The sequence below is a fragment of the Eumetopias jubatus genome, unplaced genomic scaffold (genome assembly GCF_037043125.1).
Source record: "Eumetopias jubatus isolate StellerSeaLion01/CBP00866 unplaced genomic scaffold, mEumJub1_p1.0 scaffold_13, whole genome shotgun sequence".
Classification (NCBI taxonomy): Eukaryota; Metazoa; Chordata; class Mammalia; order Carnivora; family Otariidae; genus Eumetopias; species Eumetopias jubatus.
The window spans coordinates 16,330,588-16,355,231 of NW_028274819.1; the positions used below are offsets into that span (position 1 = coordinate 16,330,588).

Below are 24,644 nucleotides of genomic sequence, written 5' to 3' on the forward strand. Positions count from 1 at the left end.
TAGGAACTGTTGCCTTGAGCAGGACACTTCAAGCTGTTTCCTCATCTGTAAAACCAGACTACTACTACAACCACCGACCTCACAGGGCTGCTATGAAGATTATATAAACAAACATGAAGAACTGGCCCACAAAAAGGGCTGAGTGTTTATCATTATGATTCCTTGGGGACACTGTCCCTGATGCCCCCAGACCAAGCCAAACCATCCCATGTAACACATCCACGTAGCACTAGCTACAGATCCTCTGCAAACTCTTGTCCAACGCTTCCTGCCCTAGATCATGAGCTCTGTAAAGGACGTCACCCCAGTCTGGCTCACAGCTGCGTCCCAGCACCCAGGGTGGCCCAGGCCCACCACTGATGCAAAACCTGTATTCGTTCCTTCCCTCAATAGGGCTGCCTTTGGTCAGGTCTTCAGAAGGCTCCAGATCTGTCCTTGGCTGCCTTCAGTGAGTCTGGTGTCTGTCAGCACAGAAAGAAAACCAACGTCACAGCCCTCAGATGGTGAGAAAGGCTGCCCAAACCACCTACAGCCCAAGTTAGAACTGAGCCGTGAGCTGAGCTCAGCATCTGGTCTTTTTTTTTTTTTTTTCAGCCTCTGGCCTTTTAACCCTCAAGTCATTCCATTTGGTTCAAGATGGAAGTGCTTGTCCCTCAGGGGGCTCAGTGGGAATGATGATGCCAGCACTAAGCACCCCAGCAGGGCAGCTCCAGGACTACCTAAGGGGGGGGCACTTCCATCACATTTAAAAAACGAGCACCTTGAGGAGTTCCTGGAGAAGAAAGCAGAACAAGCTCTATAGGAAGTCAGTAAGAAGTTCTTAAACCCGGAACAGGTTTTCCTTACAGTCTTGGGAAACAATGTGGTGGTCCATGAACAGGAAGGGAAATCCTTGATCTGCTTCTCAGAGTACCCTCCATCAGGCACCCAAAGAGAAAGACGCAGACACCCAGCAGCTAGAAAACACTAGCTTTATATAGAACTCCCCTGGGGGGGGTGGTCAGGTGCCCATCTCTACCTCCACCAATTCTGCCCAGGCACTAAAGGCCATATCCTTATGGATGAGCACCAGGCTGGAAGTGGGGCCTGGTTCCTCAGGTACCACAAAGCACTTATCCTGGCTCTCAGAAATGGTGACCTCAAAGACGTCCCGGGCTGGGGAGACGTCCCGTTCCCCGCAGGTGTCTAGTTCTGGCTCAGTCTGCAATAATACCACAGTGGGCTCAGAAGCAGCGGGAGGCTGGTGACTGAGCTGGTGCCGCTTGAGGCTTTGCGGGAGGGTGTAGCCCATGCCACAGGTAGGACAGCGGTAGGGCTTGTCGGCCAGGTGGGATTTGAGGTGGCGCCTCAGCTTGGTAGCCAGCGTGTAAGCCCGGCCACACTGGGGGCATGAGAAGGGCCTCTCCCCTGAGTGCAGACGCTCATGAGCACGCAATGTATGTGGGTCTCGAAGGGCCTTCCCGCACACGGGACACAAGTAGGCCTCCCCAGTGTGCGAGATAAGATGGCGCCGCAGCTCAGGCAGCTGGGGAAAGGCGTCAGTGCAGTGCGGGCAGCGGTAAGGCCGCTCCCCTGTGTGCAGCCGCAAGTGCCCACGCAGGTTGCCCCGCTGGCGGAACGCCCGGCCACAGTGTGGGCACAGGAAGGGCTTCTCCCCCGTGTGGAGCCGCATGTGGTTCCGCAGGGAGCCCTGGTTGGCCAGGGGCCGCCCACACACGGGGCATGGGCATGGGGCAGGGGTAGCTGGCACCTGGTGGGTCTTGCGATGCAACCGCAGGGAGGGCCGGCGGGCAAAGGCCTTGCCACACTGGTCACATGCAAAGGGCCTGGCACCTGAATGTACCACCTGGTGCTCTTTGAGGTCTCGCCGGGTGCCATAGGCCTTGTCGCACTGTGGGCAAGGAAAGGGCCGCACCCCACGGTGGCCCAGCATGTGGGCTTTGAAGCTCTCCTCTGAGCTATAGCTCTTGCCACACTCAGTGCAAAGGAAGGGTTTGTGGTCTGTGTGCACAAACGCGTGCTTCTTCAGGTGGCACAGCTGCAGGAAGGCCTTGCCACACTCCCCACACCGGTACCGCCGCCTCTGTTTCGGGGAGCTTCCTGTTGGGCCAGCAGGGCTCCGCAAGCGTGCAGGGAAGCCTGCTGGCCCCTGCTGTTCTCCAGCCTGCTGGGCCCTGGGCTCCGAGGTCTTTTCTCTGGGTGGGCACTGACCACTGGGGCTATGTAACTTCTTGACCAGGTAAGCATGCAGCTGGCTGCCCCTGGCAGAAGGTGAGCAACCGGCCTCACTGCTCTCTGGGCCCTGCTGGGGAGCAGAGCTGCTCGGAGGTTCAGGTGGCACCTGTGTCTGGGGTGGGTCCTCCTCTTCCACGCTGCCATCCTGAGGGGGCAGGCCGAGTGGTTGGCTCTCCTTGGAAAGCTGATCCTGGGTTTGGGGCTTAAGTCCAGGGCTTACCATACTCTCTGCCTGGATGCTGGGGGTTGGTGACTGGTGACCAGGATCTGCAAGGCAAGAGTGGGGTGCTGGGGTTAGGAGAAACTGTAGCAGGTGGTAGCAGTGTTGTCACCAGGAAATTATAAGAATATGTGTCTCTTCCTACTCAGCCCCTGAACTTCAGCAGGACCAAGAACACCGATCTCTTCCTTGGAACATGAACCACATGCTCGGCTTATCTTCATGTCCGGTCTCAGGTGCCTCCTGGGGAAGCACTGGAAACCTTATACACAGCTTGCTGTCTTCATCAACATGACCCTACTATTCCAGAAAACTTACTCAGGAAGATAAATACCAATACTGTTCATTCTAAGGACAAGACCCATCACTCTGCAATAGAAAGCATCAAATGACAGGTTATACTCCCATGACTCTTTGAGCCTCTTGCCTGAAAATTCTAGCCTGGGAGTCCATGGATACTAAACAATTATGTCATGATCCTTATTCAATCCCGATCAAGCCCCGCCCCCATTCCACACTGGAAGACCCACCTTATACCAGACTTCAAAATTTCAATAAATATTCAGGCTTCCCCTTTCCCCTCAGAAAACCTACTAAGACTGTAATGTTCTCCTTTATCTCTGTGAGCCATAGCTTTGCTTTGTCTTATCAACAGGTTGTTCTGGTGATAATTGGGGAAGATAGCATCTGTTTGCCACATACCTGCCCAAGGTTCTGCTGCATCTTGCCCTGGGGAGTCCACCTCCCGTTGGACAGCAGAGTCCGCTTCCGTCACCACAGCCATGGCTACCTCTTCTTCTAGTCTGGGCTGGATGGGGCTCAGGCCCTCAGAGGGAGGCTGGGGCCACAGCAGCAACTCAGAGCCTGGCAGTACGACCTGGTACACCTGCAGATGGAGCTTCTCGCTGACCCGCACCGGGGCCACGTTCCCCTCACTTTCCAGCCTGCCCCGCTGCACCAAACTGCAAAGCAGAGGAAGAGCTAGCTCAGGAGACCCTCTTCAAGTGGCCCTCCCTAAAGTCCCAGCTTCTGGGCAGTCCGAGTCCTAAAGACCCCATGCCTTTGGAACACTCACTGCAAAAACTCACTGGGTCGGGAATTAACAGTGGGCTTCTGGTTCCGTCTCATGCCATGACAGAAAGCCTCAAAAAGGACCATCTTCACTACAAACTCTCCTGTAACTTACCTGATCCAGCCTGAACTCTGCTCACAAGCACACACGTCTCCCCATGGGCCTAGTGACACGTCCTGAAATAAACCAATAAGAGTCCTTCTCCCATGTGTTTGGGGGGACCAGGGTAGGGGAAAAAGGGGATGTAACCTCTCCTGAGACAGATCTAATATGAAGCCCCTGGAAGGTTAATGCTCTGGTTCTGGTTCTACAGGACTGTGTTGTCTGATGTTTCATCCAGTAAAGACCAAAAGACTATCCCCCCCCCACCTCCCTCCCACTGTGTGGAGAATTACTAAATTGAACACATTACTGCCTTCCAGCGAGTACCAAACAAAAAAAAAGAGTTAAGAGGTACATCATCTTTTAAGACTTACTATGCAACGAAACCCTTTACCTGCACTATTTCATCTATTGCTCCAAATAATCCTGGAAGATTAAAATAAAATGGCCATGCCTTTATCTTATGAGTTAAATGACACATATCATTTCATTAGCTAGGTGACAAAGCTGGGATTTGATTCCATGGCTTTTTAATCCTAACCACCCTTGCTCTTGACTTTCATCACCCCTGACACTATACTAATCTAGCTCTCAGCACCTTTCTGCACCTTGATTCCTTAACTACTGCAAGTGAGGGGAAGAGACAGTCCTGGAGAGAAGGGGCAAAACTATCATCTATCTCTTGAAACACCCTGCTTCTTCTAACTGAAGAGCTGTCCAGAAATGGCTGAACCTCTTCCACAATTTCAGTCACGGAGAAGACAAGTCCTATTCTTCAATACCTCCTCCTGCCGTGGTTTCGCTCCTTCATCCTTCTGCTCCGATACAGACTCCTCTTCCAGCGGCCCCCAGAGCAGTCCCGGCTGCAGGGCTTCCCCGACACACCAGACCCCTAAGCGCTGCTCCTCGGCGACTGAAGGGCCAAGGGCCAAGCCCCGGGGGAGGCTCTTTAGAGCCAGGACGGCCCGGGTCGGCCCGGGCGGGAAGTCCTTGAGGCCCTGAGCACAGCCTTGTCCAGGAGGGATCCATCCCAAGTCCGGGCCCAGGCGCGGGTCAGGGGCTGCAGGGAGATGGGAAAGCAGTGAGGGGGCGACCCAAGAGGTCGTGCGGGTGGGGATAGGTGCGAGAGGAAACCGCAGATCCGGCTAGGCCTTGGCAGTCTGAGGGATCTATAAGGGCTCTAAATGGGCCGATCGGAAGTTTGAGGGGGTTCGAGGACACTGAAGCCCCCAGAAACTTCTGAGGGCACAGGAGAAGGATCCCGGGCTAGAGAAGAAAAGGGCCTGGGGTAGAGAGTTGACCAGGCAGGGAACGTTAGGTCTATCTAAGGCCAGGGCCGAGGGTCGGAGACACCGCAGGTCACTAACCGAGCTGCAGTCTCTCGCCCTCGGAGAGCAGCTCCTCCGCCTCCTCCATCCCTCCAGAAAATCCTCCTTCCGTCGGAAGTGAGCACCTCTTCTCCGCTCCCCCCGGAAACAGTCATCGGCTTCCAAATTTCCTGTCAGGAAAGAATGCTAAAAGTCAGACTCATCGGTGCACAGACCCGGGAGTTGGGGAATACCGACGAGGCAAAACTCCTTCCGAGAACAATAAGAACCATAGTATTCCAGAGGACCACCAGGGATTCCAGCATCAGAGAAAGCGGAACTAATTGTTCCAACCGCCTCCTTTTGGGAGGGACGGGTCGGACACATACGCTGTCCTCCCACCCCCCCCCCCCTCCGGCACTTGCGCCGGTACGTGCAGGAAGTGGGCAGGGATTCTGGAAAGCCATTTTTGGACCGGGCAGCGAACCGGAAGTGGGTTGGAGGTGTGGCGGAAGTGGTTGGGGAGAGAGGAGCGCGGGAGAGGGCGGTTCCCGTTCTACCGCGTAGCCGGATGTTTGCCGAGCTTTGACAGGCGTGGCAGAGGGAGCAGTGCCCGACCACGGTGAGCTGCAGGGCGCGGGGTCTTCCTGGGTGGTGGTGGGGGGTGGGTGGGAAGGAAGGGACTAGACAGGTCACCGGAAGGGACAGGGTCCGCAGAGGGATGATCCGAGCGGATCCGAGGGTGGGAGCAGGAGTGGGATGGGGCCTAGGAGCCTGACTTTCCCACGGCAGGGATTCAGCCCCACTCCCGGGTCTGCAGTGACGGGACTTCATCTCCTTCGCTGCTTTCCTCCTGCACTTCCCAGGGCAGAGTCCAGGTCAGATCGCAGTCATCGAGCAAGCCCATGGGAAGGGGAAGTCTCTTTGATCCGATCTGGCGAAGCTCTAAGAACAAGAAATTTGGAAGTATCCCAGCCTGCCACTAACTAGGCCACGCTTTCATCTCTGTTTCTTAATCTCTGAAATGGGATAATTACACCCGGTACGGGTTTTGCAAACTATGAAGCTCTGGACAAATGCACTTGTAGTTGAAAGCCTTGCTATTGTATCGTGGGATTTGCATTTTCGCAATGCTGGGGCCCCAACTAGGAGGGTGATCCCAGTGCCAGAGAATACTATTTCAAGTTGTTATCTCAGCCCTACGTGAAGATTAGGGGAGAGGCTTTACTTTATCTTTTTATGGGCCCTCTCTGAACCTTCAGAATCACATGAATGACAGTCATTTAGAGAAATGTTGAGGGATTGACCTGCATCAAGAGACCACCTTATAAAGACATAGATTAAAACCTTGACTCTGCTGTATGACCTATCTAAACAATTTGCTTATTTTTTCTGGTCCTCACTTTCCTCAAACAGTAAAAGGGGCTTAGTAGTATAAACCTCACTGGTGCTGTTGTGAAGTTAAAAAGTAATCTGTCTACTTTATGGTGCTATATAGGCCCTCAACAAATACTGGTTGCCTTCTCCATTTAGGAGATGACCTCATTTATTCAGTCATTCAACAAATGACAACATCTGTGCTGAATCGGTCAGGGATCCTTAAATGGATTCTCAGATGGCCTGTGAACCCCTTAAAACCGCAAAGAAGATTTCATGCATGTGCTGATTTTTCTTAGAGAAAAAACCCACAAATTTCATCAGAATTTCAGAGAAGTCCAGAGGTTAAAACCTCTGCCTAAAATGATTCGCAAAGATTTTTGTATAAGTAGGTGTTTTACCTATGGAGAGGGGAAATACTAATCTCAGGGTAAGGAATATTTTGCACAGAGTGGAACAGGGCTTGTAGGTGACGAGTCTTGGGCGGCCAGGATACTTCATTTCCACCACTTTATTATTAGAATTTCCCCGAGCTGGCTTCCCTCACCTTCCCACTGAGCAGGAGCTAAACTTCAGGGCTCACAGAGGGAAGCAGCTGTGGGTTGGAGGCCAGTCTGGCTAGGAAGCAGAAACAACTGTGATTAGTTTTGCTGGAAAAGGCGGTTATGGAATAGGGGAGGGGTCAGTTCTGGAAGAACAGACAAAATTGAGGAGTTACTGGAAAAGAGGTGGAGTTCAAGTTCAGCTCCCCTTTAGAGGGTGTCCGTCTCCTCCCCTCACACATACTTCAGCTCGCAGCTGTCCCTTCTAATCCTGTTGTTCACTTTAGTGCAAGTATTTTAGAATACTGGAGAGTTATGTTTCTGTATAGGAGGAGCCTGTGCTTCTATAGATAAGGATATTTAAGTCTAGTTAAGAAAAAGACTTGCCCAGCATCCTTGCAACTCATTGGCTCAAGCAGGACTATAATCCACTTCTCCATATACCTCACCCCATGCCTTGTTCATTGCGTCAGGCACCCACTGTTTGCAGAAAGACTTCTGGGGTAGCTGTGGGCAGGGCTAATGGGCATCAAGTGCCTGGGCAGTGACAGGAGAGAAGGCTCAGGCCTAACAGGGCTTATTGTGAGCTGAACTCTGTCTCTGTTACCCAGTGGAGTCCCCTTTTGGGGAATACAGCCATGCAGCTGAATGGGGGAAGGAGTCTGTGGGTAAAGCAAGAGTGGATTCCTCAAGACTTAGGGTTGCCTGCATTGGAGGCTTGAGGGGGAATGGGTGAGGTGAGGTGGGGGACGCAGCAGTACTCGCTGGGAGAAGTGCGTTCCCAAATAAGAGGGTCATCTTTCTCTGTGCTCGTGGAAGGGACTTATATTTTGGTAGTATGCAGCAGGAGTGAATAAGCGTAGCAGATAAGAGGCTGGAGGAAAGGAAGAGAAAGGTTTTTTTGGTTTTTGTTTTATGGCCATTTGGCTCTTTGGCTGCTTGGCTTTGGCTCAGGAGCTTGTAATGGCTTTTGCCACTGAATCAGCGTGGTTGCTCCGGTAACAGGGTGGTTGTTGCTAGGCACAGGGGGCCGGCTTACCATCCAGAGTCCTCAGCTGTGAGGTGACGGGTGCTGGAGGTTGTCCTGTTGCCTCTGAGCCCAGAGGTTCTCGGCGTCTGGAACCTAGCTGGCAGCTGTCCCCCCTTCTCCCACCCCGTGCCTGGTCTTGTCCGCACTCTTTATCTGTCCTGCCCATTCTCTGACCATATATGTCATTTTTGGGCTCCAGGAATGTAGTGGCTTAGAGCAGCCTCTTCTCTGGGGCTGGACTGAGTGGACTGAATCCCCTCCCTGACCCACATGGTGAGTCTGGGGTGGCAAGGGGATTGGCTCCCAGTTAGGTCCGAGGGCAGAAGCTGCTGCCCTCAGGCTTCACACCGCCACATCCTTACTACCAGCCCCAGACCTGGGCAAACCCAGCTTCTGAGTTGGCTCCTCTCCCTCTCCGCCTGCTGTAGCTGTGGGTCTGGTTTTCACCTCCTGTCACTCAGTGCTCTGGATGCCGTGGGCTTCCCCCTTTCCCATCTGTGCTCTCCAATCCTTGGGGCAGTCTCTTGACCTTTCCCACCTTGAAACTACATCCGGAGCTCCCTGCGGATTAGAGTGGGCTTGGGAGCCCCCAGGAAGCTGCAGATTGTCTGCTGTGACTGGCAGGCAGATTCCATCCCTTGCTTCTTGTTCCTGTCCTGGGGCAAACCCAGCTGGGCACCTTGACCGTGGCCTTTTTTCTGGGGCCCTGGAGTCTCTGGCCAGTTCCTCTTCCCCAGGCCACAAGTGACAGGTGGAGTAGCCAGGGCCACAATTAACCTTTTTCACGAATGGGGTTTGGAACATCCCTGTACACCTTAGATGCTTGCAGCACCTCTCCTCTGTAACTGTTGGGGCCTGGGAAGCTTCTGTGCTCCATGACCCCTGAGGAGAGGTGCGTGGACTTTTCTCCCCTTGCAGCTGGAACTGCATGACTGTACCAGATGGGCAGTGGGCAGCACAGGGCCTGGCACGGCTCGTCCCTAGCCAGCTGGAGGACCTGAGGGCAGGCACCGAGCTGCGCCATCCTCTGCCCAGCTGCTTATTCTGGCAACACGCCTAAACTGTGGAGAACCCAGGGTGACATGGAGCTCTTGGCAAGGTTGCGAAGTGTTGAGGAACAGGAACAGGGGAGGTTGGGGGAGGAATGAGTGAGAGCAGGAGGGCTTGCTGTATCGATTTCAAGGGAAATGAGGGTGTCCCTGACTTGCCACCCCCACCCCAGGTTTCTCTTCAGGTTCTGTGGAGTGAAGCTGTGGGGGACAGGCCTGCTCATGGACCCGCTTTCAGAGTTGCAGGATGACCTGACCTTGGATGACACCAGCCAGGCCTTGAACCAGCTGAAGCTGGCCTCCATTGATGAGAAGAACTGGCCGTCGGACGAAATGCCTGACTTTCCCAAGTCAGGTGGGTGCTTCTGGATTTCAGGCGGCCCTACGGTGCCTTAGAAGGGGAGTCTCCCTTCCTGTTGAAGGGAGATCCCAGGAGAGCAAGAGGAGGGCAAGCAGACCAGCCCCGGGGTGGGGCTGGGGGCACATGTCCTACGGGGGAGGAGGATCAAAGAACACGAGTCTCAGGGAGAACACTGCCAGCCCCCAGGTTATCCCCTGACTTTGCGGTGTTCCTCAGATGACTCCAAAAGCAGTTCCCCGGAACCTGTTACTCACCTGAAGTGGGATGACCCTTACTACGACATTGCCCGGCACCAGATTGTGGAGGTGGCAGGTGAGCACTGCACCTTTTGCCTCCTGGTCTGCCCTCCCGGCTTGAGGAAGCCCGCCCCTCGGGCCACAGGGGAAGGGACTGGGGGAGGGGCGGGCACCCGCCCTGTGGTCTCACCCCTGACCCTGGGGCTCCTGAGCCACACACGTACCGTTTTTTAAAATCACAGACTTGATTGTGATGGCCACTTGGTCTCTCCACCAGCAACCACATCCTGACCTCTGACCCCATTGTCTCTGTTGGCTGATGGTGTGTGGGAAGCAGTGTGGCTTAGTGCCTTTGAAGTCAGAGAGTGGTTTAATTTCCAGCTCTGCTCTCTGAACTCCTTTCTCCCTCACAGGGTCGCTGAGAGGATTATAGTAGCGAGTGTCTGTCAGGGTCTAGCCGGGAGCCAGAACATAGTTGACCCCAAATAAGTGGCCACTAACCTCCCTTCCCTTTGCCCTGATGTCAGCTTTTCCACCCCATCAGTTACTGGGGACCAGGGAGGTACCAGTTCCTTTTGGGGGGAACCCGACCTCCAGGGAAGTCTGGAATGGCAGAGCCTCCTTCCAGAAGTTAGGGGCCCCATGACCCCCTGGAGCATCAGGTTTCTGGCAGATGTGCTACCGTGCTGAGCGTGGGTATGGAGCCCCCGCCTTGGGTCTTGGCCTCAGTGAGCTCTCACTTTCTTGTTCATAACGCAGGACCCAGAGCAGGGGAGGTAACAAGGATGTTGGTGACCGATTTCTGCCCTTAAGGTCCTACTACTACTAGAAGAGGAAATCAGAGTGGTAGGATTCTTTGTCTTTTCCCTAATGGTTGTCTGTCCTCACTGGTGGAGGACAGGTAACTGTGAGCCAGGATGACAGCATGGCCCTGCTCTGAGGCATTGGGGTGAGCAAAGGAGGCCAGGCAGCGCATGGCCCTGGAGCCCAGTGGTGCTGGCTAAGGGGGCCGTGCAGGCATCTGGCCATAGGGAAGCCACAGGGAGCTCTATCTCTTCTGAATGCTGGGCTCAGAGAGGGAGGGGGCAGTTGAAAGATTTGCCCCTAATGTCAGAGGTGTTTCCATGGCATTTGTGTTCCTGGTGCCTGTCCTGGTCTGAGTCAGAGGCCTTGGCTGTGGCTTCTTTCACCCCTACAGAAGCAAGGTTGAGAGTTCTTTCCCGGCCTGGTCCTCACCTGGGCACAGGAGAGTCACTGAAGGTTCAGAACTTTCTTTCCTCACTTCCAGAAATGGACCTGATTGGGGCATGGGGGTGGGTATCTGATGTGATGTAACATAGTCTCTATCCTCCTGGCCAAGGCACAAGGCAGAGCAAGGGGGGCCCACCCCCACCCCAGCACTGGGTGACCCCTTTCCCCACTGCAAGCAGAGCTGCAACATGTTTCTGTTTCCCCAGGGTGTGATGAGCCTGAGGGGGCCCAGCCAGGTAGGTGTTTCTGTCTCTCTGTGCTTGGCCTCTGGGCTGTGGATCAAGAGGGTCTCTTGGTGGAGGCCAGGTGGGGCCAGCTTAATTGCAGCCCCACTCCAGGGAGCTGGGAGCTGGTGGTACTTGGGAGCCGGAACTAGCAAAGGGTTTACAGGAGGTTTGACAGGGTGGTGCCGTGTGGGGACACATCCAGAGCCCAAAGGGAAAGGGGCTCCTGGGGACGGAGGGGCCATGTCCCATGGCGGGGGGTACGGGGGGGCTGGCCTTAGTGCTGGCTCAGGGCCCCTCTGGTGGGGCTGTCCCCATGGCTGTGCCTCTCTGACTGCTGAGAAGAGTGTGGATTGGCACCACCAGAGCAGGAGACGTTTGACGAGACCATGGTGATGTCCTTCCTGGGAAGCCAGTTTCCCGGCATTAGAAACTGGAGAAAGAGCCCATGTTGGAATGGAGGATGGGGGGGTGATGTCCCCAACTCCTCTGCAGCCTCTCTTCTCCATGCTGGTGGTAGCTGTCAAGCTCCACATTCAAACTTGACTCAGTCCGAGTGGGTTCTTTCCAGTGGTATGCTGGCAAACATTTAGCAGTTCGCTCTCTGGAAAGGGAGGGGGGAAAAAGGCTACTATTTATTTGTTGCATTTGTAATTTCTACCATGGCAGATTTCAAGCACCAACAGATGTCAACTGGCTGCAGCATTCCTGACCACTTAACAATTTAACAAATGTGTGAGCCGGCCCCAGCCCAGTGCCCCAGCCCCCACCTCCCATCCCCTGGGCCTGCTCTGCAGGTTGTGGGCGGGTGGTGGCTGGTCTGGTGGTTCCCAGAATGCCTGCTGGAGGACTGCGCTGTTGCTAATTAACACCCAGGCCACCCTGGGAGCGTTCCTGATTGGTATCCCGGGAATGCAGAGGCTCCCTTCCCAGGCAGCTTGCTCTTTTCCTGGTGTTTTCCACAAATGTGTCTTCTCATTGAGCCCTTCCCCCAGTGCCCTGGAGACACCAGTGCACCCAGCTCCTCTCCCTTTAGTCTCCAGGGCAGAAGTCTGTTCTCTTCTGAGGTCAGGAGGGAAGTTCCCAGCCTTTTCACACTTGCTTCACGTAGCGGCAGTTACTTCGTCTGCTGGCAGATGCCAAGCCACCCAAGAATTTGAGCAGCGGGACTCCACTCCAAGGAGGGGAAGACAGGGGCTAGGCCCTGGGGTCACCCGCATCTCGTTCCTTGCTTGTCTGAGAGTCTTGCCATCCAGCCCCTCACCTATCCACCTTTTGCCCCCATCCCTGTTCGACGTAATCCAACAGGTATTTTTAAGCTCCATAGTCAGCATGGAGGATTCAGTGAGGAAAAACACACATTACTTCCATCAGGGAGCAGACAGTCCAGTGAAGGGGTTCTTAGAACTGGTCTGAGTCCTTTTTGAGAATATGAGCAATGTGGACCTCTTCTAGGGTATATGTGCATGTGTTTGTAGTATTTTTAATCTATCATCATGGCCTTGGTGGAGCCCTGGTTGAGAACGCAGTTTCCCATTTACGAGGTGTTGAGGCCAGCTGAGAGATAGAGCCACGGGCCCCTCACCTCAATTGCTTGCTTAACCAGTTACTAGCTTTTTAAATTCCAGAGCCCTGTGAGCTCAGACTTCCATCCTGCCTAAGCCCTCAAACCTGTCAGCCAATGAGGGCTGCCTCATGTTGGGGGGAGGATGAAAAGAATCTTTTGGATTGCTCCATGCTCCTCCCTGCATTTTCCCCTACATTCCGGGTCCTTCCTCTGCTTAGAGGGGAGTAGGCAGATGTCCCTCTCCTCACAGGCTCATGGCAGAAAGCCCAGGGGTTTCTGAGGTTCCAGATTGTACATGAGGCTGGCTTGGCCAGACTGACCCTTTGTCCCTACTCCACCAGTCTGCTCCTTCTGTCAGAGCCTATGGGAAGAGATCAGAACAGGCCTGAGAGCCACCCCCACTGGGCTGGAGGGAACCCAGCACCTCAGGATCTAGGTGAGGGTGTGACAAAGCAGGTAGCATCTGCTCCTTCAAAATACACCTGCTTCTGGATGAAACTGCACCTTCTCAGGCGGGCTTGCAGAGGGTTCTCTGCTCATAAGTCTGGAGAGCCTCTGTCCCAGGCTTTGGGAAACTGTCTAAAGCAGTCTCGTAACCTAGATATCATTGTGAGCAAACTCGGAAATAGAACCAGGCATACCATATAATGCCGACCGATGACTTTGTGCAGGCTTCCAACGTTTCTTGAATACCTGCCACGTGCTGGGCTCTGGACCAGCACTAGAGTTTCAAAGATGGATGAGACATAATTCCTGCTCATAAGCCAGTAGAGGGGACAGGCACATAAACAATTCTACAGAAGAATCAAAGTGTCACGACAGAGATGGGTGATTGTTCAAACTGGGAGCCCTGAAAAGGGACAGCCAACCTATCTGGGAGAAGGTGGGGAGGACACAGGCTTCTGGGAGGAGATCATGCCTGGAACGAGTCTTAAGGATTCCAAGGAGTTAGCCTGGAGGAGGGTTGTGGAATTGTCTTGAGAAGTTCTGTCTGGCAAGAGAAACAGCAGAGGCCCGAAACTGCCTGGTATGGACTAGATTGCAAGCACATTTGTGTTGCAGGTGTGCATGGTGTGAGACTGGAAAGTCCTATGAGTCATTCCAAAGAACATCTACAGCTTGGGGGGCCCAGATTGTTTATCTGGGGTGGAGTTTGGGAGGAATGGAGGATTCCAGGCAGGAGAGTTCGGGGCATGTAGGTGTTCATAATTCTCCAAGGCTAGAACTTGGGGCAGTTTAGGATGGAACCAGGCTCAGGGGGTGTTTTGGGTGGAAATGGGATTGTTGGAGGGGCTGATCTAGAGGTTGGACATGATAGTCAGACTGCTGGCACTGAGGTGCGAAATCAGGCCAAAGCACCGAGCCGTGCAGCCAGCAGCGCCTGGAGCCACGCTGCCCACATTCCAGAAGCCTCCTTCAGCCCCTCTGATGAGTCTTGCCTCAGCCCTGCAGAAAAGGGTCAGAGCCTTGGCAACCACTTTGGAAAAGTACTGACTCCTGGGTTAGGTCTCTGACCGAGAAGAAGCATCAAGATCATGGTTTACTAAATATGGAGAAGGACACTCAGCAAGGCATGGCGGGGGGGTGGTCCTTAATCCTCAGAGGTAGGTGGAGGACAGACTTCATGCATTTCATGGGTTGTATTGGTATTTTCATTTGCCTCTGAAGCAATGGGGATTAGGCAAGTGTGGTTTGGTGTCTCTGGAGAGGTGTGAAGGTAAAGATGTAGGCAGGGTTCCTGGGATGTGCGAGAGTGGGGACCAGGCCTTGTCCTCATTGAGCTTTGTTTGGTATCCCTGATCCGTCCTGACACTGGAAGAACATCTCACCTTGGAGGGCAGGAGCCCCCCGCTTCTTGACAAAGCCAGATGATCAGACCATCAAATAGTGACCAGTTTTGGATGAACACCCCTGAGCAATTACAGCCAAATGAGCATTTTTCCCAAAGCATTACAAACTCCTCTGAACTCCATGTTCTTTAGAATATCATTCATGATAAAGGATATGATTTTTAGAAATGTCCAGAAGTCAGTCAGAACCAAGTGTGGTTAATAATCCTAGTAATACAGTCAGAAAGTGCTGCTAGTGGTCAAAAAAGAGACCTGACCATTAAGTAATCACTCCCGTGTCCTCCTTGGCCTTGGACTTGCTGAGAAGGCAGTGTCAAGACGTTTTCCAAATACACGCTGCTCAGAGGGGGTGCTTCTGGAATAAGCATGGGCTTTTAAGATGACTGTTCCACAAGGTAACAATTGCTTTGGTGGATGTGACTTTCAGTTTTTTTAGTTAACCATTTTAAAATGTGCAGTTGGTGCTATTTCAGACATTCACAGTGGGGTGCAGCCACCTCTGTCTAGTCGCACAATTTCATCCATACCCATGCCAGATCCCATAATCATAAACAGCCAATCCGTAATCTCCCCTCTTCCAGCAACTGACAACCACTAATGTGCTGTCTCTGTGGATTTACCTATTCTAGATAAACTCCTATAAACGGAGTCATACAATAGGTAGCCTTTGGGGTCTGGCTCCTTTCACTTAGCCCCATGTTCTCAAGGTCCATTCACAATGTAGCATGGATCAGTACTTCATTCCTCTTTATGGCCAACTTATATCCCACTGCATGGATACACCACATTTTCTTTATCCATTCACGCATTGATGGGCAGGTGGATGTTTCTGCCAGGTGTGACTTTTTACAAAGTCATGTTATTTTTTTAGACCCCAGCTCAGTAGCCCCGAGAGCAACCTGTCCCTCTTTCTTCAGCGACACATGTTTGAGTGCAGACAGCTGCCCAGAGGTGGCTCCACTTCGGCCGCTCTGGCCCCTGTACTACCTGGCACGGGTCTCCAGGCCTGGCACCCTTCAGTTCCTCGCCCCGCTTCTCTCCATTGATCTTCCACTCACCGCTCCACCTTTCTCCACACCTAGGAGATGACAAGTATGGGCGGAAGATCATTGTGTTTAGTGCCTGCCGAATGCCCCCGAGCCACCAGCTGGACCACAGCAAACTCCTGGGGTGAGTATCCACGGGGAAGGTGGTGGGACCGGTGCCCAGACCCCCCAACACCCCCCATCACCTGATGCCATTCTCCTTCCTGTCACTTCCAGCCCAGAGGTATCAAGCCATCTCCCTCCACGCCTCCCCTCTACTCCCGAGGGAGCTATTCTTTACATTTGGGGGAGAGCACCGGGCTAAGAGTCGGACCTGGTTTCTAGTCCGGGAAACTGCAACCTTGGCAGGTGTCTTCATCTCTTTAAGCCAGTTTTCCTTCACTGAGGGCATCAAAATGCAGCCCTCCTTCTTTGTAGAATAGAGATACTGCACACGAACATGCTTGGAAAAGTAAAATACCATCCCTGGGTGCGGACTGATGGTTGTGATGCAGAGCTTCTGCTGTGCTTGCAGTTCATCATTTACATGAATGATTGGTGTTATTTGGAGCCAGTGGCCTCTGTACCTGTCTGGGTTCTGTTAGCAAATATATGGAATAGCTCTGGTTGGTCTAGAAATCTGATGCCAGTTGGAAAGCTGATTGCAAGCAGGAGTTTGACAGACCTGTTTTTTTGTGTTTTTTTTTTTAAGATTTTATTTATGGGGCACCTGGGTGGCTCAGTCGGTTAAGTGTCTGCCTTCAGCTCAGCTCATGATCCCAGGGTCCTGGGATCGAGCCCCACGTCGGGCTCCCTGCTCAGTGGGGAGTCTGCTTCTCCCTCTGCCTCTGCTGCTCCTCCTGCTTGTGCTTTCTCTCTGTCAAATAAATAAATAAAATCTTTAAAAAAATAAAATAAAGATTTTATTTATTTATCTATTTCAGAGAGACAGAGAAAGGGCAGGGGGAGGAGCAGAAGGAGAGGGAGAAGCACACTCTGTGCTAAGCGCAGAGCCCAGCATGGGACTCGATCTCACGACCCTGAGATCATGACTTGAACTGAAACCAAGAGTTGGACACTTAACCGACTGCACCACCCAGGCGCCCCTGACAGACCCTGTTCTGATAAGCAGTCGTTATTGAGCCACCAGTGGGCCCCCGGCACGCACTGGACCTCCTTGGAGGTAGAGCCCTAACGGACTTCTCCTGAGGCGCCTCAGTGCGTGTCCCGTTAGCCTCTTGCACTTCTTTCCTGATCTCTTTAGAGCACTCCCTGAAACTGAAAGCGTCTGCACTGCTCATACCAGCCCTTTGGGATCCTGAATGGTTATGTGTGTGTGTAGGGGGAGGGGAGGGGTCAGGGACAGCTGCAGAAGGGGAAGGGCCTGAGTGAGGAGTCTGCAGTCCTGGTGAGCCAGGCCTGAGGCTCTCCAGCCCTGTGGGAGTTTTCTCTCAGGCTTTCGGAGCCCTGCTCCTGTCACCCCCTCAGCTGGGCAGACAGAGCCTTATTGAGGCCCATCCCATGGCCCAGCCAGGAACAGGCCAGGGGGCTCAGCCTGAGGGTAGCTGAGTCACACACCCTACCCTTTGGTTTCACCAGCAACTGAGTTGGCAGGTGACAGACTCCTGGCCAGAGAATAGTCTGAGTGGGAGGAAGTCAGAGGAGGGAGCTGGGAAAGCACCCAGTTTTCAGGAGAGAGCTTGCTGAGTGAGTCTGCACCACTCGGGGGGCTTCCTCTGACTTCTGGAAGCCCCCCGACATCCATCCTGTCCATCCTCCATCCCTTCCCGGAGGGGTCTCCCTGCCCCCATGCAGCCTGTGGGGGCAGTGCTTTCCACGCAGATCAGTTCCATTATCACAGCCTTGGCCTTTCCCGCTGTCCAGCCACATCTAGGGGCTTGAAAGAGAAAGTGCCTGAAGCTTGAATTCAGAAGACCAGTTCAACTTCACTGTGCCTCTTACTAGCTGTGTGTTTGGGGGCAGGTCTCTTCTGAACCCTATAAAAATAAGAATTGTGCCCATCTCACGGGGTTGTCATGGGCATTGGGTAAGATAATATACATGAAATGCCCTCATATACATTTGTAAAGTATTACAGATTTCAAGGATTTAGAAAAATGTAACTATAAAGAAAAAATATAGGCAATGATAAACAAAATCTCCCATGAACCTACCACCCAGAGAAAAAAACTGCTGTTAATATTTTCGTGTATTCACCTTTTTCTATAACTCATACAGACCTTTGTATAGTCACCTCTGTATTTCACATAACGTTATCTTCTGAACACTAAACACGCTTCAAAGACATCTTTTATTTTTTTTTTAAGATTTTTTTTTATTTATTTATTTGAGACAGACAGAATGAGAGAGAGAGAGCACATGAGATGGGGGAGGGTCAGAGGGAGAAGCAGACTCTCCGCCGAGTAGGGAGCCTGATGCGGGACTCGATCCAGGGACTCCTGGATCATGACCTGAGCCAAAGGCAGTCGCTTAACCAACTGAGCCACCCAGGCGCCCCAAAGACATCTTTTAAAAACATGTTATTGGCATACATGTGTACGGAAAAGTAAATTGTCATACTAATTGATGAATTTTCAGAAACTAAATACACCCATCCACACCCACAAGCCTCCCTTTGTTCTTCTAGCTGCTTCCCCAAAGGGTAACCACTCTCCTGACGCCTAACTTCACAGATTGCTTCTGTCTGCAGAAACATCCTGTGAGGTATTCTATTTATAGATGGCCTGTAATTTAACCAGTTCCCTGTTTTTGGACAGTTAGCTTGCTGCTCAAAAAAATGTTTTTTCCATTGTAAAACAGGCTGCATTGAACAGCCTTCGACAAAAATGCTTCTGTTCATTTCTGATTGTTTCTTTAGGCTAACTTCCTGGATATGTTTTTACAGGGTCAAAGAGTATGAACATTTTTTAGCTTCTGATAAACATCACTTTATGGCCCTCCAAAACGCCATAACATCCAGCAAAGGGGAGGTGTACTGTCACTACAACTTTTGCTATTTTATAGTTGCAAAATGCATCTTTTCATGTGACAGCTCTTTGCAAGCTGCGAAGTGTACAAGGGCTAAATTACCATACAGCAGTAAGGGCTGGAATCACAGTAATAATCCAGCATTAGACACTTCACATGCCTGCCTGTGTGGTCAGCAGGGTGAACTTGGGAGTTAGTTCATCTCCAGGCTCCAGCACAAGCCGTGTGACTCTGGATAAGCGCTTAACCTCTCCGAGCCTCACTGCCCTCCCGTGTAAGGAGGAGATAATCTCAGCCCCAACTGTTACGAGGAAGGCATGAGATAATGTACGCAGAGTGTTTGGCAGACACTAAAAGCTAAATATTGATGAATGGTGACTGTCATCATCATGGTCGACTCTGGGCAGTCCCGCGGGGAGTGTTACTCCCATTTTTCCTGCAGGTATGCCGGAGGGCTCCAGTTCCAGTCCTGGTCTCCTGGTTTCTGGCCAGGACTGCTGTTCTTCTTCCTCCGCCCAGCCCAGCTGCGACCCTGAACCTCCTCCACACAGTGCAGCGGGTGACTGTGCAGCCAGAACAGGCAGTACACCGACGCGGAGGATAGAAGCAGGGGACCCCTGGGGTGCCAGGTCGTGTCTCCGGGGGCCCCTCCTGAACCGGGTGGGGCTTTGCTCTTGTAGGTACCTGAAGCGCACGCTGGACCAGTACGTGGAGAGCGACTATACGCTGCTCTACCTGCACCACGGCCTGACCAGCGACAACAAGCCCTCCCTCAGCTGGCTCCGGGATGCCTACCGCGAGTTTGACCGCAAGTGGGTTGGGGCCCGGGGGCAGGGGGCTGTGGAGCCAGCAGCTCTGCTAGGTTCCAGGCTGCCCTCTGCTTGCTCAGGGGCTTACTCTGTGCTGGAGGGAGGCAGGCGCCCCCGCCTGGGTGAAAGCAAAGAATCTGAAGTTGGAACACCCTGGGCTTAAATCCCAGTCTCTGTACTTCCTCGGTCTGTGATCTTTCATGGTACTTAACCTCTCTGAGTCTGTTTCCTGATCTGTAAAATGGGACTACCACGTTACTTACCTCTCAGGCTTTCCCTGAGGACACAAATCAGAAAATGTACCCGGAGAACCTAGCTCTGTGCCTCTCCCAGCACACCTGCTGCTGAGTTCCTGTTGTCTCTCTGCAGGTACAAGAAGAATATTAAGGCCCTGTACATCGTGCACCCCACCATGTTCATCAAGACCCTGCTTATCCTCTTTAAGCCCATCATTAGGTGAGTGGGGCTGATGGGGGAGGACAGTGGCCTCCCCATGCTTCCCTTTGAACTCTGAACCAGATACCTGAGGAGGCCAAGCATCCTGGAGACAGGCCATTGTGGGGCTCAGCCGTTGTCTGATCTTGGGGGGCTGCTGAGGGGATGGTGGAGGCCTGCCGAAATATGCCTACCCGTGCCCTTTATTCTGCCGGTAGCTTCAAATTTGGGCAGAAGATCTTCTACGTGAACTACCTGAGCGAGCTGAGCGAGCATGTGAAGCTGGAGCAACTGGGGATCCCTCGCCAAGTGCTCAAGTGAGGAGGGGGCAAGGGTTGTGTGTGCCCGCCGGGCTAGGTGTACGGGTATGTCATGCTTGCGGGGGGTGGGGGGGAAGAACATGCCAGCCAAGGGGAGATGGAGCCTCGAGAAGCCCCGGGTGAGCAGAGGAAGTGAAGGTAGTGATGAAGAGCCCACGCACGGGTTCAGGGAGCGTGGGTTCGGATCCTGTTTTTGTCGCTTAAAGAGCCCCTCGGCCCTGACTTGGTTGTGGGCAGAGCAGGGTTGCTAGGAGGGCCGAACGAAGTGACTCTGTGCAGGAGCACAGTAAGGGCCTGACAAACAAGGTGACTACAAAGTCAGGTCGGTGGCCTGACCCTTCCATCTGCCTCCCCAAGGTATGACGACTTCCTCAAATCCACACAGAAGAGCCCTGCCACGGCCCCCAAGCCCATGCCACCACGGCCCCCTCTGCCCAACCAGCAGTTCGGGGTCTCGCTGCAGCAGTGAGTATAGGAGAGGTGGGCAGGTCTGGCACGTGGGGGCGGCAGACACCGCTCAAACCCCCGCTCAAACCCCCGCTCACTGCCCCTGTTCCCAACAGCCTCCAGGAGAAGAACCCAGAGCAGGAGCCCATTCCTCTTGTGCTCCGGGAGACCGTTGCCTACCTGCAGGCCCACGGTGAGTGCCAAGGCCGCTCACTGGCCACAGGGCCTCCAGGACCTGCCCCTTCCCCTTCAGCCCCGACCCCAAGCCCCTCCTCAGCCCTGTCTCCCAGCTCCCCTCGGGAAGGTGCCGGGCAGGGCTGAGAGGCCCCATGTGCAACCAGCGCCCACACCGACCCTGCCTGGAGCCCTGAGACAGAGCGGGTCCAGGCGTCTACACCCTGCCCCAGAGCCGAGACTCACCGGGCCCCGCTGTTTCCCAGCTCTCACCACTGAGGGGATTTTCCGGAGGTCAGCCAACACCCAAGTTGTACGGGAAGTACAGCAGAAGTACAACATGGGTGAGTGGTCTGGGGGTGTGCCCAGGCCCGCAGGGCCAGTACAGATCCTGTGGAGGGGTGGGGGGGAGGATGGGGGCATCAGTGTGACTGTGAAGGGGCTTCTTTGCCTTCTCCCCCGTAAACAGGGGCCCCACGTTCCGTTCCTGTCAGAGGTTCTGTGGCATTTGGGCTGATTGCATGGGTCCTGCTCCCGCCTGGCTGTCCCAGGCCTGCTGTCTCATCGCTCAGGCTTCTGGGTCCCGGGTTCCAGGTTCATTCAGAGACGAGGAATCACTGTAGCGTGTGCTGGGAGGCCCCATCCTACCCGGTCCCCTCATCACAGAGCAAGAGGGGAAGGCTGTGCAAGAGGAGTCTCCACGGGAGGAGGGGGCTGGTGCAGTGGCTGCGGGCAGTGGGGTCTGCTTGGCCTCCAGGCCTCTAGATGGGCTGCCGGCCTCCAGGCTAGGCCCAGCTCCTCTCCACCCCCTCCTCCAGGGCTGCCAGTGGACTTCGACCAGTACAATGATTTGCACCTGCCAGCTGTCATCCTCAAGACCTTCCTCCGGGAGCTTCCTGAGCCCCTGCTCACCTTTGACCTCTACCCCCACGTTGTGGGCTTCCTCAGTGAGTGCCCGTCTTCCCTCCCCAGCTCGGTGTTTTTTCTGCTGGGTTGGAGCCAGGGCTGGACTCAGAGCAGGCAGGTTTGGCCTGTCCTCCAAGGACAGTCTGGGTGGGGTCTCCCCTCTGCCCGGCGCCGGGCCACTGTGACCTGGGCCCTGGTTCCTTGCAGACATTGATGAGAGCCAGAGAGTGGAAGCGACGCTGCAGGTGCTCCGGACGCTGCCTGAGGAGAGCTACCAGGTGCTTCGTTTCCTCATTGCCTTCCTGGTGCAGGTGAGCCTGGGGCCTCAGCCTCTGCTGTTCACCTGGAGGAAGGAGGGGAGGGGCCGCCACCCCTCCGCTCCCGGGTATGGGAAGCAGGGTTGTGGCTTCCTGCTGTAGCCCCCTGATTCCCTCCACAGATTTCTGCCCACTGTGACCAGAACAAGATGACCAACACTAACCTGGCTGTTGTCTTTGGCCCTAACCTGCTGTGGGCCAAGGATGCTGCCATCACCCTCAAGGCCATTAATCCCATCAACACGTTCACCAAGTTCCTTCTGGATCACCAAGGGGAGTTGTTCCCCAGCTCTGACTCCAGGGGGCTCTGAGCCCTGCCCTGCTGCCCCTTCTCGGAGAGCCCCAACTGGGACTCTTCCTCCTGGCTTCAGCCTTATCGGAGCTTGGGGCTCCTGCCCACCAAGGGGCCGTGAGCCCCTGCGGGCTGGAAGCTGGGGCCAGCCAGCCGGGCAGCTCTTCCTCCCCTTCTGTCCAGCCCGCCTCGCCAGCCCTGGAGTCCTCGCTGTAACCACGAGACGTTTTTCTTCGCCTTATACTTCTCACTGCCTCCTTGGATCCCTGGCTCCTTGCCAGGCTCTGCAGACCTGGCCTTGGCTCTTCCAGCGGGGAAAAAGACTGGCCCCAGCAGCTGCTTCCCCACTTTCCCCTGCCTCTCTTTTCCTGGCAACTGCAGATGCCTCTGTCATGCCAGCTGGGCTGGTAGCTGGGGCTGGTCCCCTTCCTGGCTGCTGGGGGGTAAGCAGCTGAGCTGGGCTGGCTTGGGCCCGCCCTACCAACGCACCTCCCAGCCTCGGTGAAGGCCTGTGCGCAAAGCATCTGCTGCTGTCCTCCCCTCTAAAGGTTCAGCCTTGGGTGTTGACACAGCTAAGGACTGGCAAGGCCAGAGGCTGCTTCCTACTTCTGCCTCCTTCTCTTGCACACATCCTGGGTCAGCCCTTCTCAAGTGATACTGCCCCCAGGATGTTCCTGCCCCCTGGTTCTGCCAGGACTGGCAGCTTGGATGATAGGGCTGAGTCCCAGCATCCATCTGAAACAGACACTCCATTCCTACCCAGAAGCCCCCTGTGTCTGGTCGGGCCAGTGACAAGCAGTCTCAGCCCTCCATGCCTTGCCTCCCCTCCCTTCCCACTCTCGCAGATCCTCAGCCTAAGCACTTGTAGGCGGGTCTGTGGTGGGGTCACACAGGTCCCTGCTCCGGCCAGAAGCGACTCAGTGCCTCCGGATCTGTGGCTTCTTCCTCCAGCTAGTGACTCCTGGAGGGACTGAGCAGAGACCTTGCTAATTAAGTCAACCCCTGCCACGGGAGTTCTAGCAACGTCCCCCAGGGCCCTGTTGTCTTTTAAGAAACCCTGGACCCCGATCATTGGTACTTCTCATTCCAACTGTGTTCCTTAGAATTACCCGCCTTCTTGGTGAACCCCGGGGACCCCACTTCCTGCAGTCTTGTCCCCTGGCAGCAGAGGGAAGTACCTGCACAGTGGCCCTGCTCCCCTAGCCTTGGCCCGAGTCTGTACCGTGGCGGCCCTCATTGACCAGACCAGCCCCATCTGCGTGGTGGGGCCTCAGTCTTGACCTCACTGGGCTCTCTCCCGAGGATGCTAGCATGTCAGGACTCCTGGGGGCCTGGAGTGGCTGCTGGTTCCTTGTCAGTCCCTATGTCTCTGGCCCGAGCCGGGCTTCTGCTTTCTGCCCTCCTTTGTGTACCAGGTGTTACGCACAGCCCCATTTACTGGGGAGCCTCATAGATCTCTTTGGTCTTTCTCCTGTCCCCTGTCCCACTGGTCTGTCCCCGGGGGGAGGGGGAGAGTACTGTGAATCAAGTGTTCACATTCACACTTAATGACTTCCTGGGCACCAATCATGTATTTCACCTTTGCACTTTTTGTATTTCAATAAAAAAGGAGATGGAAAACTGCCCCCCCCGCCCCCCGGGTGTTAGGAAGCACGCCTGGAGGCTCAGAACAGGCTGAGAAGTGTGTGGTTGTGGAAGATGAGCAGGTGGGGCCTCAGGAAGTCCCCCTCCCCAGTCCATCTGACCTCGTCCTTCCTTGTCTCGTTCCCTTGGGAGTGGGTGTGAAGCCGGCTTTCTGACGTCCTCCAGGCTTGGACGTGTGAACAGTGACCCCATGTTGTACGTGTGCAGCATCCCAATGGGCCGCCAAGGGCAGTACCCCATGACCACAGCCCCTTCTGGCCCTGAACAGAAGGGACTGTGGCGAGAGCAACATGGGCTTGAGTCCTGGCGCCATCACCCTCGACCAGCTCCGCTTGATAACAGCCATATCATCAGCCCACCTGGAACGGTCTCTTCATTTCTGAGGCTCTGAAGTGACACAGGACTAACAGAGCAAGTGCCCAGTGGTGACCAGAATGACCACTGTTGCACAGAGGAATGAGGAGATGGTCCCAACCTCGTGTAGCAGCTACGATTGGAAGCCTCGTGTGACTGTTAGCTTCTCCCCACCCTCCCCTCAGCCTGAGCGCCTTGGCCATTTCCACCTGCCACCCGGTCCCACCGAGGCTAGGAGAGAGCCAGTTTTCCTTTCGTCTCTTGACTAGGTTTTGCTGCGCTTTAAACATTAAGATGGCAAAATTTAAGTTATGTGTATTTTACCACAATTTAAAGATAATGGTTTGTCATTGGAAGGCAGGCCAGAATTTCTCTTGGCACAGCGGACAGTGTCAAGTTGCACCTGTCTGCAGCCTGCCTGTTGATGAGTCAGGTGATGGTGGCCTGTTCTCTTTCCCCTCCTTGCTTGCTCCGGCTGGGGGAGCGGGGCCAGAGCTGCAGGATCAAGCA

At 54.3% G+C, this 24,644-nt stretch overlaps 2 protein-coding genes across 6 annotated transcripts; one reads left to right on the forward strand and one right to left on the reverse strand.

Moving 5' to 3' along the window:
• Window positions 1-116: 116 nt before the first annotated feature.
• Window positions 117-5,330, reverse strand: ZNF408 (zinc finger protein 408). 4 transcript variants are annotated; one of them, XR_015766693.1, is made up of 6 exons: window positions 4,997-5,330; window positions 4,412-4,689; window positions 3,642-3,703; window positions 3,158-3,417; window positions 761-2,502; window positions 117-461 (listed from the first exon to the last, which is right to left on the reverse strand). XR_015766693.1 is itself a non-coding variant. In XM_028111188.2 (6 exons), exons 2-6 carry the CDS (start codon window positions 5,043-5,045, stop codon window positions 1,001-1,003), a joined length of 2,151 nt encoding a protein of 716 aa, XP_027966989.1. In that variant the 5' UTR covers window positions 5,046-5,127; window positions 5,227-5,330; the 3' UTR covers window positions 117-1,000. The 4 variants fall into 4 exon arrangements, 3 of the variants coding, with proteins under 3 accessions (XP_027966989.1, XP_027966988.1, XP_027966990.1); XM_028111188.2 differs by having other exon boundaries at window positions 117-2,502; window positions 4,997-5,127; window positions 5,227-5,330; XM_028111187.2 differs by having other exon boundaries at window positions 117-2,502.
• A 147-nt stretch (window positions 5,331-5,477) lies between these two features.
• Window positions 5,478-23,760, forward strand: ARHGAP1 (Rho GTPase activating protein 1). Of its 2 annotated transcripts, XM_028111290.2 has the most exons (13): window positions 5,478-5,558; window positions 9,108-9,289; window positions 9,512-9,607; window positions 15,506-15,593; window positions 19,117-19,248; window positions 19,615-19,701; window positions 19,899-19,997; window positions 20,358-20,465; window positions 20,564-20,640; window positions 20,888-20,965; window positions 21,440-21,568; window positions 21,735-21,838; window positions 21,967-23,760. In XM_028111290.2, exons 2-13 carry the CDS (start codon window positions 9,157-9,159, stop codon window positions 22,153-22,155), a joined length of 1,320 nt encoding a protein of 439 aa, XP_027967091.1. In that variant the 5' UTR covers window positions 5,478-5,558; window positions 9,108-9,156; the 3' UTR covers window positions 22,156-23,760. The 2 variants fall into 2 exon arrangements, with proteins under 2 accessions (XP_027967091.1, XP_027967092.1); XM_028111291.2 differs by lacking the exon at window positions 9,512-9,607.
• The last annotated feature ends 884 nt before the right edge of the window (window positions 23,761-24,644 follow it).

What these genes read in the sequence shown, in the direction of transcription:
- ZNF408 (XM_028111188.2), bottom strand. Translation starts at nt 5,045, where the DNA reads ATGGAGGAGGCGGAGGAGCTGCTCTCCGAGGGCGAGAGACTGCAGCTC. An exon ending in CGAAACCACGGCAGGAGGAG is followed by an intron (nt 3,704 to 4,411) that starts GTATTGAAGAAT and finishes GGTTTATTTCAG; the next exon opens with GACGTGTCACTAGGCCCATG. An exon ending in CAGAGTTCAGGCTGGATCAG is followed by an intron (nt 3,418 to 3,641) that starts GTAAGTTACAGG and finishes TCTGCTTTGCAG; the next exon opens with TTTGGTGCAGCGGGGCAGGC.
- ARHGAP1 (XM_028111290.2), top strand. Translation starts at nt 9,157, where the DNA reads ATGGACCCGCTTTCAGAGTTGCAGGATGACCTGACCTTGGATGACACC. An exon ending in TACCGCGAGTTTGACCGCAA is followed by an intron (nt 19,249 to 19,614) that starts GTGGGTTGGGGC and finishes GTCTCTCTGCAG; the next exon opens with GTACAAGAAGAATATTAAGG. An exon ending in ACAGCAGAAGTACAACATGG is followed by an intron (nt 20,966 to 21,439) that starts GTGAGTGGTCTG and finishes CCCCTCCTCCAG; the next exon opens with GGCTGCCAGTGGACTTCGAC.